Source organism: Oncorhynchus kisutch, linkage group LG3 (assembly GCF_002021735.2).
Source record: "Oncorhynchus kisutch isolate 150728-3 linkage group LG3, Okis_V2, whole genome shotgun sequence".
Lineage (NCBI taxonomy): Eukaryota > Metazoa > Chordata > Actinopteri > Salmoniformes > Salmonidae > Oncorhynchus > Oncorhynchus kisutch.
In genome coordinates, this window is record NC_034176.2 from 68,056,415 (window position 1) to 68,072,930 (window position 16,516).

Sequence of the window (16,516 nt, forward strand, 5' to 3'; positions counted from 1 at the left end):
AGCAATATTTTCCTTTCTTGCTCTGGCATTCATGAGCTGACAATGACCAAAAAAACACTGTCTCTAAGCAATCTTCACCAAACGCTACTCAGATGTTTGTGTAGCTCTTTTTTTGAGGCGTTGAGAATCTAGTGATTCAAGAAACAAAATGCCACGATATCCAGGTTGATTTATGAATGTTGTATCATGTACGCATGCATCAAGTGCATACCACTATTGACAGCAAAACACCAGTCATGGTTGTTGTTACATAAATTTCCCGCGAGGTATCGCTGCAAAGAAGTATTCCTGCGCTGACAGAGAAAAGCATTGGAATCATTCTGTGTGATGGTGATGACAGAGAACCAAAGGATACAGGATATATTTGCGAAGAAAACTGATTGCACAGCGTTCAAAGTGTCCAACATCAATAATATACGGATGAAATCTTGTTGTTTGAAGGTGGACAATGGGGTAAGTAAACTGTCTAGGGAATGTTAGCTAGCAAGTAGGCTAGCTAGCTAAGCTAACGACTGTTTTACTAGCAAGCTGGCTATTAATATTTACAGTGATTTTAGTTTTCACAGCTAACATTGTTGATAACATTGCCGTTTATAGTTACTGGCTACTTGGCTCATGCAAGTCTTCCAATGTTTTAAAACTCGGAACCTTCTTACGTGCTACCCTTTCGTTTTGTAGGTAACGTTATGTAACTAGCTAGTTGAGATACTATTAAATTACTAGATAGAGGGCTAATGTCAGAAACCCTTGACGTTCCAGAATGGAGTGATATGGCAGCCATATTGGCCAGGGAGATATCCAAAACAGTCTCAATTGAATACATGGCAGTAGAGGCATACTCCGGATTTTAGTTATGCAGCAAAATAAAAGTATGGCATGTGATATCAAATTGTTTAATATAATTATTGTCAACCTAATTGAGCAGAGTTGTGGACTCCAGTCACATGACTTGATAGAAAAGGAAAATGACTTGACTTGGAGCATCAGCACTCGACTTTGACATGAGATTTATGAATTAAAATGATCTGGCCAGGTTTGTAATATTTTGTGGCACAGATTATACTGTGGATTGACTTCTACACGTAGCCAGAGACAGTAGCCGCAGCATCGCCCTTGCAAAAAACCTGCAACAGATTGGCTAGTGAAACGCACACTCGGCATTCTGATCGGACCAGCAAACTGTCAATCAACACCGGTTGGGCGAGCTAGCGAAGCGATTGATGATTTGCTGTAACACTATACGATCGAGTGTAGCGCAAAAGAGACGATAAATATGCAGCTCCAAAAAAATATGGGGATCAAGAATATTAACGGTTTACTTTGTAAACTCACCAGCAACGGGGCAACACTTGTGATCATATGCCTACTGGTGTTTTGGTTAATAACAATTGCTTGAAATTAGTAATTTACTTATGAAGCTGGCATTTGGAATTTGTTGTTAAAATGAATTATTACTGTGGCGAAGACGCACCATAGCCTCCTGCGCGGGACTAGACTCCGCTTTTTTCCTGTTGTTAAAATGTTTGCTGTTGCTTTCACACGTTTAAATGCATATGCCCTATGAGGTAAATCTATATTCCATCAAATACTACAATAATTGCTAAAGTTTCATCATTCTATATTCATACCGTTTATTGCAACACGTAGAGATTTATGTTTCTGGTTTGATAAACATACGATTGATACCATTTCATTTAGCCAACCATTTCTTACTCTGAGTTGGCGCGATGTGTATAGTGCACATTAACGTTCGTAAGACTCATGAAGTAGAAATTCTGTTTATTAAATTCAATGTATGGTTTCCTTTGTTCATATTCCCTGGGTTATGTCGGGGTTCTGTGTGTCTGTGTCCTATGACTCTGTCATGTTTGTTGTGTGTGAACATATTATTGTTCCATGTATGCATGGGGTTGAAATGTCATGAATAATCATTAAGTCTGATTAAGACGAATGTACCAATGGATGTGGAAATGTCCTTTTACATTGTAGAACCAGTTTATTGGTTGTAATTGCCAATTGGGTAATTGTATGGTCTTGGGGGGCCAAGCGCTTATATTATGTAGGCCCACCTGTTTGAGCTCCTGGTAGATTTGGTTTCTGGGGGGGGGGGGGGGGGGGGGGCGTACAGTCTTGCCCTCGACCTGTGTCCATTCAGATAGGACAGGTTAAGCCTGATACAGAGGCTATTTCTTTTGGGCTATTGCCTGTGTATATTTGGTAAATCTACTCATATATATTTTGTATGATCTGGCTTTCACCATTGGATTACCAAGACATGTAAATAAGTCTACATTCTGAGCACGTTGACGTGTCTTCTTCTGATGTCTTGCCCTTATGACTGCTACAAGGTCCCTATTTTACTATTACATAGGCTTGTCAAAAGGGCTGGAAAGGGCTGTCTGGTAGCCTCAATAGATAGACAAAGATTTGTAGTTGGACAAGGCGTTTGCATGTATAGTTTTTTTTTTTTTTACTTGAGACTTGACTTAAACTTGTGACTGGACTTGACTTGCTCTTAGAATGCATGACTTGAACTTGACTCGAGTCTTGAACTGTTCTACTTGGGACTCGACTTGACTTGCTCTTAGAATGCACGACTTGGACTTGACTCGAGTCTTGAACTGTTCTACTTGGGACTCGACTTGAGGCTCATCTTGTGACTTGATGCTCGAATAATAGTGACTTGGTCCACCTCTGGTAAAATAGCTTCTAAATGCATGTAAAATAATAAAATATAGTATTTGAGGACATGTTTAGGCTATAAGTCAAAGCAAAAACAGTGACAACCCTCTAAACTATTAGGAGTCTTGCTTGTTTTCAGACAGTGCAGTCGCTCATCTGAGCTGATCCTGCAGTTCTGATGACTGCTAAGGTTATGTGTCTATGATAATGCATATTAGATGTGTCTATCTGATCCCTACAAGACATCATAACATGGCATATCAACCATGCCTGAGTACCAATTTTCTGTACCCATATCCTCATGCTTATGGTAGCTCACCTTCATCTATAAAACATGCAATAAATGGTGGAACGTAGCCAAGTCCATGTGTCGTTCGTCCTTCTGGTTCATGACTGACCATGTGTTGTGTGTCTTCCACAGATGTAGCCGGTGAGATGGAATATCATGAGAGACCTGCTTCTTTTCGCCAAGCCCGCCTCAACCCCTTTGATCGGGGGGAGGAGGAGGGCAGCCCCCCAGGGGGTAAAACCCCCTCTCGAGATGGTGAGTGTGACTGGCGGGTTGAATAGTAGCCTAGTTCATTGATAGGTCCCAATATACATGTGTTATAGAATGTGAAATTAATTAACACCAGTGCTGAATGTGATTGCCATGTGATGAAAAGAGAATGCAGAGGCAGATTCTGTGTGTTTTACTCATCTCAGCAAAGGCATGGAGAATGGATGAGCCGGCAACCTGATGACACTGCAGCAGTCTCTTATGGAAGATGGAGTAGTGCAGTAGCCTGGTGGGAAGTCAGTTCATGTTGTCTGTGCAGCCAGTCTGCATCTGCAAGTTTAGTGCTGCAACCGGTACCAGAGCAAGCTTTGTCTGCAGAACTATAGTCTGCAAGAGATGGAACAATCTATACATTTTCAAATGATGTGACTGACTGTACAGCTAAACAACAGTATAGACTGAAAGAGGAAGAAGGCTGCTGTCCTTTCCATATCTCTGTTGCTTAATATCTGATTTAGTACCACTCTTGCAACAGCGCCCTAACCATTATGAGCTCATCAACAACATCAACTGGCCCTGGATCTGTAGTTATGGGCCAAAAGTAATGAGAGGAACTGAGACAGGAGCATTAGGTGGTACTGTGGTTCAGAACGATTCCTGTAATCATATGCCTACACTTAGCTCAGTTCACTAGAACACTGTCTAGGCTTCAGCTGCATCTGTCTGCCTCTCCAGCACTTTCTGGCAGCCAGCGACTCAGGATATCTTGTCTCTCGCTACCATGATGTCATCTGAGGTGTATGCAGGTACAAACAATATGCAGGCCTAGAGAGTGAGATTAGCTATGGGTTTACTTGATACGGGCTACCTTGAGACTACTACCTGCTGAATGTTGTTTGTAATTATATGTTCTGGCTCTAGGTCTATCTGTTGAACTAGCCAGTTGTTAGACATCCAAAATGCTTATTGCCGAGGGTCCAGGCTAAATGCTGATGTAATAGCACATGTCATGTAGCATCTCTGTATTTTCATAATATATGTATTTTTTTTTATGATGATAGGAGGGGAATCTTGTCCCTCGTGATCTTTAGGCCTAATTGATCAATTTCTTACTGTGTTGAGGCGTCTGTTACAGCCAAAAATAAAAGCTTTGGGAAGCAGCTTTTTATCAGGAAGTGGTCTTTGGAGATGTAGAAGCTTAGAGTTTCAAAGAGGCTAGCCCTCAGCCAATGTCTGGTACCCTGGCACAAAACCACACAAAATGGCTTAAAGCCTCTCTCTGGTTCCTCTAAGGCTTTAAATATTTGATCAGTTTACATGCCCCCCAAGCCTACTAGCCCTCCCTTTGATTTAAAGACTGGAGAGCTGAACTGTGTATGCTCTGGTGCTGAAGTTGGGAGCCGAGCTAAACCAAGAAGAACTTTCTTCATCAGATTGTCAGATTGCTTTGATCTGTGTGATTAGTCTGATAATACAGAAACCCACATTTGAGTTGGTGTCAGAGAATAAAGCTCCTATCTGCCATGACTTGCCTTTGTACTATAATTCTAAATTCTTTGTTGTCAAACCCTTTAATGAAGTAGCATAAACGTGCCCCAAATAATTTTACGAAGAAGAATAAGATTATTGCAAATCAGGGACAATAGCCTTTGTTAAATCCAATAGGTGAGGTGTAAATTGTGGGAGCGTAAGCTGATGTCTGGCCCACATCTGTACAGTGGGAATCATATCTGCCTGTTAATCTTGAGGCTGTATAGGCTTAAGTCTGTTACCTAGCGACCTTTAGCAGTTCAAAGGCAGTTTCCCTTTGGTTTTAAACAGAGCACATATTTGTATAAAAAGAGTATCTTGTGACTGCTTTATCCACTCAGAGGGTGAAACTCCTTTTAGACAAATGTGTGTTCTGTAAAAGGTTGTGTGTGTGTAGTCATGTGTGAGGTTTAAGTGGGCGTGCGTGAGCTTTACTGTGTGTGTGTGTGTGTGTGTGTGTGTGTGTGTGAGAGAGAGAACAATTGTTACAGTACTTCTTGTCTGTCTTTCCTCAGAGCTGAGACCTGAGCTCTTCTCCTCTAAGAGCAGAAACCAGAGTTTGGACCGAGCCATGGACCTGGGACTGGCAGAGGACCACTTCTCTCGACCTGTCGTAAGAACAATCCTTATACGTCCATTTTGGATGTTGGTGAACCACTGACTAGTCGGTGTGGTTGCATGAAAAGTAATTCTTAGTGAAAACACAACTGTGATGGATACACTTGTCTGTCTATGTGCAGTTTAAATGGCAATCAGTATGTGTTAATGTGAGATTTGGTGCCTGCTCATGCATGGCCTTATGTGTGTTTTTACTGTATGTCCCCGTGCAGGGCTCGTTTGTAGCGTCGGACATTGAGCAGCTGAAGATGGCCATAGAGGAGTGTAAGAGATTAATCCTGGAGCTGCCTGAGCATTCAGAGAGACAGAAGGACACTGTGGTCAAACTCATTCACCTACGCCTCAAACTACAGGAGCTCAATGTAAGACCAGGGGAGAGGGGAGGCTAGAGGGACGTATTGAACTGCCCAGAGGCCATGAGTTAAGGGGGTAAGGAATTAGTCATGGGAGGTAAATGGCAGTAGTCATATCTACATAAGAAGAGTCGACCAACGTAGAAGAGTCAGAGCACTTACTTGTGAACATGACATGTGTGTGCACTGTGTATGCATGAAAGCCATTCACAAATCATTCACTACCTCTGGAAATGTCAATACAATATTACTGTGTAACATACAGTGCCTTCAGAAAGTAGACACCCCTTGACTTTTTCCACATTTTGTTGTTTTCCAGCCTAAATTTTAAATGTATTAAATTGAGATTTTGTGTCACTGGCCTACACACAATAACCCATAATGTCAAAGTGGAATTATGCTTTTAGAAATGTTTACAAATGAATTAAAAATGAAAAGCTGAGTCAAGTATTCAACCCCTTTGTTATGGCAAGCCTAAATAAGTTCAGGAGTAAACATTTGCTTAACAAGTCACATAAGTTGCATGGACTCAATAATAGTCTGCAATAATAGTGTTTAACATTATTTTTGAATGACTACCTCAGCTCTGTATCCCACACTGACAATTAACTGTAAGGTCCCTCAGTCGAGCAATGAATTTCAAACACAGATTCAACCACAAAGACCAGCAAGGTTTTCCAATGCCTCGCAAAGAAGGGAACCTAATTGAGTAAAAAAAAGCAGACATTGAAATATCTCTTTGAGCATGGTAAACTTGTTAATTACACTTTGAATGGCATATCAATAAACTCAGACACTCTGTTGCCGGAGAAGAAGGAAACCGCTCAGGGATTCCATCATGAGGCCCATGGTGACTTTAAAACAGTTAGAGTTTAAAGGCTGTGACAGGAGTAAACTGAAGATGGATCAACAACATTGTAGCTACTCTACAATACTAACCTAAATGCCAGAGTGAAAAGAAGGGACGCCTGTACGGAAAAATAATATTCCAAAACATGCATCCTGTTTGCAATGAGGCACTAAAGTAAAACTGCAAAAAATGTGGCTAAGAAATTAACTTCATGCACTGAATACAAAGCGTTATGTTTGGGGCAAACACAACACATCACTGAATACCACTCCATATATTTTCAATCATGGTGGTGGCTGCATCATGTTATGGGTATGCTTGTCATTGGCAAAGACTGAGTTTTTTTTTTTGTTGATAAAAAATAAATGGTATAGAGCTAAGCACAGGCAAAATCCTAGAGGAAAACCTGGTTCAGTCTGCTTTCCAACAGACAATGGGAGACAAATTCACCTTTCAGCAGGACAATAACCTAACACAGGCCAAATATACACTGGAGTTGTTTACCAAGATGACATTGAATATTCTAGAGTGGCCAAGTTAGTTTTGACTTAAATCACTTGAAAATCTATGGCAAAACTTGAAAATGGCTGTCTAGCGATGATCAACAACCAACTTTATTAAGCTTGAAGAATTTAAAAAAGAATAATGGGGCAAATAATGTACAAGCCAAGTGTGCAAGGTGCTTAGACTTACTCAGAAAGACTCACAGCTGTAATCGCTGCAAAAGGTGATTCTAACATGTATTGACTCGGGGGTCTGAATACTTATGTAAATGAGAGAATTATGTATTTTATTTTCAATACATTTGCAAAACTTTCTAAAACATGTTTTCACTTTGTCATTATGGGGTATTGTCTTTTAGATGGGTGAGAGGGGAAAAAATCCATTTTTAATTCAGACTGTAACCACAAAGTGGAATAAGTCGAAGGGGTGTGAATACTTTCTGAAGGCAATGTACGTCTTGTTTTGGTCTTCGTGTCCATGTTATGTCAGTCTCTCGCTGTGGTTGTCACATTTGAACTTTTAAAAAAACATTTGAAACCACCCCGTATAGCCCTTGCAGTGTCTGGATTCTGCCTGAATTGTTTAAAATACGGGTTGTTTTGGTGTCATACACACACTGTGAGAATGAGTGGGTTGAAAGTGCTGCAGTGAACTCATCCAGAAGATTAATAACAGAGACTATAGTGTAGGTCTCTGACACAATGCTGTGTTCTGATTGACTCTGCTCCTTGATTGACTCTGCTCACTCAACAGGACCCTGAAGAGGATGAGCCAAACCTGAGGGTACTATTGGAACATCGTTTCTCCAAGGAGAAGAGCAAGAGTGTGAAACAGACGTGTGATAAGTGCAGCACTATCATCTGGGGCCTCATCCAGACTTGGTACACCTGCACAGGTAAGAGTGCATTAAAACTAAGTCAAAATGTTCTCAGTGGTAAAACCTCATGGACACTGAACGGTTACAGCTGTATGGGTAAACTTTAAAAGAGAGCATTGCTAAGCAACCAAAACTGAATAGCGTTAGTTGCTAGGCAACACTGCCCTCCTGAGACCTTCTATTCTCCTCTATTGGTCGACGTTGGCCCTGGTGAATTAATTGAGTTGGAGAGAGTAATTGAAATGGTGTGCCGTATGGCCAACTTTCTCTCCAGAATCTTAAGTCACATATTGAATTTTAAAACGGTAGTTAGCTGTTGACTAATATCTCTGTCCCCCTGTCCCTCTCGCAGGATGTTACTACCGTTGCCATAGCAAGTGCTTGAACCTCATCAACAAGCCCTGTGTGAGGTCAAAGGTCAGCCACCAGTCAGAGTACGAGCTAAGCATCTGCCCAGAGATCGGGCTGGACCGGCAGGACTACCGTTGTGCCGAGTGCCGCACGCCTGTGTCACTAAGTGAGTGTTCAGCCTTTATGAGACCGACTTGATAGCCAATTAGCAGTCAGCACAAATTGAAATATATGGGCATGATGTCTATGGACCCTTGTTGGACCCTTGTAACACAATCACAGTTATAAAAGCAATGCCTAACCTCTGGGTCAATGGCCTTTAGGGCTGTGTGGACATTCTTCTCCTCTCAAAGACTAATGTGACTAAACCTACTGTACTGTACAAGGTAAACCTGGAGCCCAGTAAGTGTTTCTCTGTGGGGATCTAAAGAGATTTAGCTAGAGCACAGTCACTCATCCACTCTCTATGCTAATAGAACAGATGGTGCTTAACTCAGCCTGCTAATCTAATGCACTCACATCAAGCTTAGAGAGTTAAATCAGCTTTGATAGTGTAATGTGATCATTAAAAGTTATAGCAATAGTTACTTGCCAGGATTCTCCTCCCTGGGAGATGTTGAATGTAAATCAAAAGATATGCTGAGTTGTAGTATCTCATATTAAGAGTTTAATTATGTTGTGGTTAGGAAAATATTTGTTCCGGAATGTGTCAGTGAGTGTTGTGTGACAGTGTTAGTTGCATGATCAGTGAGTTGTCTCTGAGACAGTTATGTCAGTGAGGGTTGTGTGGCATGGTGCCATAATCGCTCACGGAGCCCCATGCTGCACTGCAATTCACTGTGTTGTGTTGTCCTGTAGGGGGCGTGCCCAGCGAGGCCAGGCAGTGTGACTACACGGGCCAGTACTACTGCAGCACCTGCCACTGGAATGACACCGCTGTCATCCCTGCACGCGTCATCCACAACTGGGAGTTTGAGCCACGCAAGGTATCAATATATATTTTTTACACAAGCAGGAACTTCAACTAACTCTACATTATATTACATGATGTTTACACAACCAGGAACTTCAACTAACTCTACATTATATTACATGATGTTTACACAAGCAGGAACTTCAACTAACTCTACATTATATTACATGATGAGCAGCTGGTAAGAGAATGCACCTCTGTTTCCTTTGGTGACCGTGTAATGGATAAAAATCACTGAAGAACCAGGCCTGAAGCCGGGAATAATAATGATCCTATGATGTTGAGAGCATATAACCCTATCACAGTGTATCACATGGAGACCGAACACATTAAAACACTGTTTTCTTAGCGTCTGTCTTTGACTATTTTCATTCTGTGCAGTTCTATCTCTAACAGTGTGTCCCCTGCTCTCTGGTCAGGTATGTCGTTCCTCCATGCGTTACCTGGCCCTGATGATACCCCGGCCTGTACTGAAACTGAGGGAGGTCAACCCACTGCTCTTCAACTTTGTGGAGGAACTAGTGGAGATCAGGGTAGGTGACATATCAGCAACAGGGACTCTGCATGAATAGTGTGTACTGAATGTTTGTGACATAAATTCATTAAAATGTGGTTTTGTCTTTTTGTATAGTTTTTGGTTTTGTCTTGCACTCCATTTCCACTCCATATAAACTGGGATGAAGTCTGGGTTTGCTATAGAGCTTGTTTTGGGAGCTCTTCCTTTTCTGTACTATCACACAGTAGGCCAGGCTTTTGTTTTCAGGACATTCTCACCAGTCAGCGGTTCTATTTGTGCCAGTGTGTTTTGTGGTGAGGGATTAGAATACTGAGGGAGATAGACAGCTGTTTCTGTCATTGGGGAGATTGTCGGGCCAGAGAAGAAAGACACTTGTTTATGGTATATAAAAGAACTAGCTTCATCAGATAGTTTCGTGAAATTAGAAATATTCACATTCAAAAGCGATTTTCCATAGAACATGTTGTGTCTGACATTGGCCCATGGAATCAGGGTGTGACTAATGGCAAATGTGTGAATGTGTTCCTCGCTGCAGAAGCTCCGTCAGGACATCCTACTGATGAAGCCCTACTTCATCACCTGTAAGGAGGCCATGGAGGCACGGCTGCTACTGCAGGTCAGCAACATCCCCGCAATATCAACACAACATCATCCCAACACCTCCACGACATCTTCACCACAGCCATAGCATCACATAAATATCACATTCCAATCTCTGTATAAAGGACATTGCATTTGCATCCAGTGCCTTGCATAAGGGTCCTGCAGCAGTATTGTTAAACAACCCAGAGGAACCCATTTTTGCTGATGTCATGGCCCAGTATGTGCTGCAACAGCGCCACTCTCTGGCATTTTATTAATAACATGCTGATATAAGAATCATATCAAGTTTAAAATGTGACATGCTTCATAAACAACAGATGTAGACTAAGTCAAATGTTTACTTACGGGCCCTTCCCAACAATGCAGAATACAATAAAGAAAATAAATATGCACTACTGTTCAAAGGTTTTAGAACACCTATTCATTCAAGGGTTTTTCTTTATTTTTACCATTTTCTACATTGTAGAATAATAGTGAAGACATCAAAACTATGAAATAACACATGGAATCATGTAGTAATCAAAAAGTGTTTAACAAATCAAAATATCTTAGAATTTCTTCAAATAGCCACCCTTTGCCTTGATGACAGCGTCGCACACTCTTGGCATTCTCTCAACCAGCTTCACCTGGAATGCTTTCCCAATAGCCTTGAAGGAGTTCCCACATATGTTGAGGACTTGTTGGTTGCTTTTCCTTCACTCTGCGGTCCAACTCATCCCAAACCATCTCAATTGGGTTGATTTCGGGTGATTGTGGAGGCCAGGTCATCTGATGCAGCACTCCATCACTCCAATTATTGGTAAAATAGCCCTTACACAGCCTGAGGTGTGTTGGGTCAATGTCCTGTTGAAAAACAAATGACAGTCCCACTAAGCCCAAACCAGATGGGATGGTGTATCGTTGCAAGATGCTGTGGTTGCCATGCTGATTAAGTGTGCCTTGAATTCTAAATAAATCACAGACCTTGTCACCAGAAAAGAACCTCCTCCTCCATGCTTTACGGTGGGAAATACACATGCGGAGATCATCAGTTCACCCACACCAGGTTGGGACCAAAAATCTCAAATTTGGACTCCAGGCCCAAGCAAGTCTCTTCTTATTGGTGGCCTTTAGTAGTGGTTTCTTTGTAACAATTTGACCATGAAGGCCTGATTCACAGTCTCCTCTGAACAGTTGGTGTTGATGTGTCCGTTATCTTGAACTCTGTGAAGCATTTATTTGGACTGCAATTCCTGAGGCTGATAACTCTAATGAACTTATGCTCTGCAGCAGAGGTAACTCTGGGTCTTCCATTCCTGTGGCGGTCCTCATTAGAGTCAGTTTCATCATAGCGCTTGATGGTTTTTACGACTGCACTTGAAGACACTTTCAAGTTCTTGAAATGTTCCGTATTGACTGACCTTCATGTCTTAAAGTAATGATGAACTGTCATTTCTCTTTGGTTATTTGAGCTGTACTTGCCATAATATGGGCTTGGTTTTTTACCAAATAGGGCTATCTTCTGTATACCCCCCCCTACCTTGTCACAACACAACTGATTGGCTCAAACACATTAAGAAGGAAAGACATTTATGGAATTAACTTTTAACAAGGCGCACCTTGCTAATTGAAATACATTCCAGGTGACTACCTCATGAAGCTGGTTGAGAGAATGCCAAGTGTGCAAAGCCGTCAAGGCAAAGGGTGGCTATTTGAAGAATCTCAAATATAAAATATATTTTGATTTGTTTAGCACTTTTTTTTGGTTTCTACATGATTCCATATGTGTTATTTCATAGTTTTGATGTATTCACTATTATTCTACAATGTGAAAATAGTAAAAATAAAAACCCTTGAATAAGTGATTGTGTGCAAACTTTTGACCGGTACTGTATATTTAATAATAGAAAAAACTAACACAAGGAATAAATACACAATGAGCAATGATAGCTTGGCTGTAAATACTGAACAAAAACATGAACGCAACATGTAAAGTGTTGGTCCCATGTTTCATGAACTGAAATAAAAGATCTTAGAAATTGTCCATATGCATATATCCATATGTATGATATCCATATGCGTATTGCTCTCAAATCCTGTGCATGAATGTGTTAGGAAGTATTTCTCTTTTGCCGAGTTAATCCATCCACCTGACAAGTGTGGCATATCAAGAAACTGATTAAACAGCATGAATATTACACAGGTGTGCCTTGTGCTGGGGATAATAAAAGGCCACTCTAAAATGTGCAGTTTTGTTATACAACACAATGCCAGAGATGTCTCAAGTTTTAAGGGAGTGTGCAATTGGCATGCTGACAGCAGGAATGTCACCCCAGAGCTGTTGCCAGAGAATTTAATGTTAATTTCTCTACCATAAGTCGTTGTTTTAGAGAATTTGGCAGTATGTCCAACTGGCCTCACAACCGCAGACCACATGTAACTACGCCAGCCCAGGACCTCCACGTTCATCTGCGATCATCTGAGACTAGCCACCCGGACAACTGATGAAACTGTGGGTTTGCACAACAGAAGAATTTCTGCACAAACTCTCAAACTGTCTCAGGGAAGCTCAACTGCATGCTCAACGTCTTCACCATGGTCTTGACCTGATTGCAGTTTGGCATCGTAACCGATTTCAATAGCCACTGGCACGCTGGAGAAGTGTGCCCTTCACAGATGAATCCCCATTTCAATTGTACCGGGCAGATGGCAGACAGTGTAGTGTGTGTGTGTGGTGTCGATTGGGTGAGTGGTTTGCTGGTGGGGTTATGGTATGGGAAGGCATAAGCTACAGACAATGAGCACAATTGCATTTTATCTATGGCAGTTTGAATGCACAGAGATACCATGATGAGAGCCTGAGGCCCATTGTCGTGCCATTCATCCACTGCCATCACCTCATGGTTCAGCATAATGCACAGCCCCATGTTGCAGGGATCTGTACACAATTCCTGGAGGCTGAAAATGTTCCAGTCCATGGCCTTCATACTCACCAGACATGTCACCTGTTGAGCATGTTTGGGTTGCTCTGGATCGACGTGTACTTTTGTGATTTTCTGGATTTTTTTTTTCATTTTGTCTGTCATAGTTGAAGTGTACCTATGATGAAAATTACAGACCTCTCATCTTTTTAAGTGGGAGAACTTGCACAATTGGTGGCTGACTAAATACTTTTTTGCCCCAATGTATTTGAATCTCCCGCCCTCTCTTAGCTCCATGATCGCCAGCACTTTGTGGAGAACAATGACATGTACTCACTGCAGGATTTGATAGACATCTCCAGTGGCAGACTCAGCTGCTCTCTCACAGAGATCCACACTACCTTTGCCAAGCACATCAAACTGGACTGTGACGTGAGTTTTATACTGTACTTGTCTATCACAAAGGTGAGGAAGAACAGGAGTCATTCTGGGGAGAAAACCAGTTGAGCAGGCAGATGTTTTACTGAGCTGTAGAGACCTGTGATACTGAGCTGTGCCCTGTCTTTTGCCCTCTCCAGCGGTGCCAAGCCAAAGGCTTTGTTTGTGAGCTGTGTAAGGAGGGAGACATCCTGTTCCCGTTTGACAGCCACACCTCAATGTGCCACGACTGCTCTGCTGTCTTCCACAGGTCAGTCCCCTATCTGTAGACACCAGGTGAGGCTGATGAGAGGAGCTATAGGAAGATGAGCTCATTGATACTGTTCCATTCCATCCATTACAAACACATCATGCATATGGAAACCACATGTTTGACTCTGTTGCATTTATTCCATTCCAGCCATTACATTGAGTCAGTCCTCCTATAGCTCCTTCCACCAGCCTCCACTGGCAGACACGTTTATCAGACATATGTAGTGTTCATGTATAATATCAGTGATTGGTTGACACTTGCCTTTTTCCCTGTATGCTGTTTCTCTTTAGGGACTGTTTCTATGACAATTCCACAACTTGCCCGAAATGTGCCCGGATGACCGAACGCAAGCACGACGATCCGCCGGATCCGAAAGACAAGTAGCCCTGTCGATCTAAGCCTGTCACTGTGACTGACAACCTGTGGGAGTGGCCATGGCACTTTTTCTTATGTTGCGGACCATCAAGACATTTTTATGACACAAACAGGACTAGCTTTCCCTCTTGCTCTCTCTCTGTTTTTGTGGGGATGTTTTCAAGTTACTTTGTTCCAGTTCAGTTGACTACGGAAGATGGTAGCAGGATACTAGAGTTTTATATGATCCGGTAATGAAGTGTGATACTCTGAGACTGGCTGCACTGTATAGCCCACAGTAACGCATCCCTGAGCACTTAACCAATGTTGTACAGTTTGTGTGTTACTGTGAGAGAGTACTGTATGGGCATCATGTTGCAGGCATGAATTGCAATGTGGGTCACATAATTGTCTTTACCTCTTAACAATCAAATATCTTTAACTACCTTGAAGTAGGTGTTAAATTCCAAATTAATCTGAACAAATCAATTTAACAAAACTACCATTCACCTCCAGGCCTTAACTGACATCGATAACGAGACAGGTATTTTAATGAGGTTAGGTCGTAGCTCTTCAAGACTTCCTCCCTATGGGCATGAGGTATTTCACCCCACTGTTGTGAATCAATGCGTTACATGATGGACAATGACACTAAAATGTTTTTTTTTATTGTTTATTTGAACACCACAGATTATCTGCCTGAAACACTTAAGAGAACATGTGGTTTGTATGTTATGTCTTAGGGAACTTTAATGTAGTACCTTTTTTACAGTAGAATTATTGGGCAGCCATGTAAACAATGCCAAGAGAGTAAAGTGAAGGAGAGCTCATTATGATGTGCTGATTAACTATATCTTAAGTTGACACACTTGTGCAGACATATTTGGAATTCCAATTGAACACTGTGTGCATTTACCCATTGATCAAGTGATCTATTTACAGTATTATTGTGAGGGGTTTTGCAGCCCGCATCAAGGTATGGCACATTCTTTTCAGAGATGAGAAAGCTGACGAATGATACTTCTGGGGACATGAGCATGATGATGTTGACAAATTATTTGTTTTAAAATAATGAGTATTTGGCTGTGTTATGTTTTTCTCTACATAATGATCTTCATAACATGCAAGTGTAATGTTCCATGTGTTAGTGAAAATCCAGATATTAACATGAATTGTAAGATCATGTGAAGTTGAGCATGAATAATGTATTAATAAATTATATGTTGTGAGGAGTGTTTTAGCTGATATTGTGGCAGCCTTTGCCAATATAGCCCTATGCTCCAGGCCTGTGGCAGAGGCTAATGCATATGTTACTGTGTACCTTGGCCATACTGAATGCTGTTTTTAACAGTGTACCAACAAACTGTATTTAAAAAGGATTGAGAGGGATTGTTTCTATCTGATCGTCGTGGAAAATGTGACCAGTGAATAAGGGGATTCAATTATCTGGCCCGGTGGGAGGAGTTTGTTTAGGTGTGCGTTCGTTTTGGAACCGGGCTGACTCCCGGGAGTGAGCCAGTTGGCCCCAACCTCAGTGGTTCAAAGCCCACGGCTCCAAAGAAAAGTGACATAGCCTGGGCTAGATCAAACACGTGGGGTAAAGAGTAGGATTCGGTATTTTCACATGCAGAAGTGATTTATTTTTATAAAAACGCTTTATCTGCATTCCCATCCCAGGGTAGCCTAGAGTGGTTAGAGCATTCGAACAGTAAATGGAAGGTTGCAAGTTCAAACCCCCGAGCTGACAAGGTACAAATCTGTCGTTCTGCCGCTGAACAGGCAGCTAACCCACTAGGCCGTCATTGAAAATAAGAATTTGTTCTTAACTGACATGCCTAGTTAAATCAATTTAAAATACATTTTAAAAACTAATTAGAAAATTCGAACATATATTTTATGGACAGGATATGTAAATGTATAGACCTTGCTTCCTTGTTGGCAACCTTGCAGAATTACTGTAAGGTTTGAGAAGGGCGCTCCTTCGCCGTTTTTGCTCGTTATGTTCCGGGCCATTGACAGGTGCACCGCGGCTCAGGTTAATAGAACTCCCTCATTTTCATAAACGTCACTTGTTGTTATCGTTCCACGCATATTGACCAATCGCAAAGCAGCAGTCCGGTCTTTCGAAGGACCGGATGAGGTCGTGGGTATGCACGAACATAAATAGAATAAAATGTGAATACTTTAACTTAAATTAATTCAATGTCCTTATTG

The 16,516-nt window shown here is 41.6% G+C and overlaps 1 protein-coding gene across 3 annotated transcripts; it reads left to right on the forward strand.

The window, feature by feature from the left end:
* Window positions 1–220: 220 nt before the first annotated feature.
* Window positions 221–15,535, forward strand: LOC109888402 (differentially expressed in FDCP 8 homolog). Of its 3 annotated transcripts, none has more exons than XM_020479570.2 (12): window positions 221–453; window positions 3,104–3,226; window positions 5,227–5,324; window positions 5,542–5,691; window positions 7,790–7,931; window positions 8,266–8,430; window positions 9,123–9,250; window positions 9,657–9,770; window positions 10,290–10,370; window positions 13,549–13,689; window positions 13,836–13,945; window positions 14,239–15,535. In XM_020479570.2, the coding sequence occupies exons 2-12, from the start codon at window positions 3,118–3,120 to the stop codon at window positions 14,330–14,332; spliced, it is 1,332 nt and encodes a 443-aa protein (XP_020335159.1). In that variant the 5' UTR covers window positions 221–453; window positions 3,104–3,117; the 3' UTR covers window positions 14,333–15,535. The 3 variants fall into 3 exon arrangements, with proteins under 3 accessions (XP_020335159.1, XP_031668160.1, XP_031668151.1); XM_031812300.1 differs by having other exon boundaries at window positions 262–453; window positions 3,388–5,324; XM_031812291.1 differs by lacking the exon at window positions 221–453 and adding an exon at window positions 3,388–3,987 and having other exon boundaries at window positions 3,111–3,226.
* Window positions 15,536–16,516: the final 981 nt, after the last annotated feature.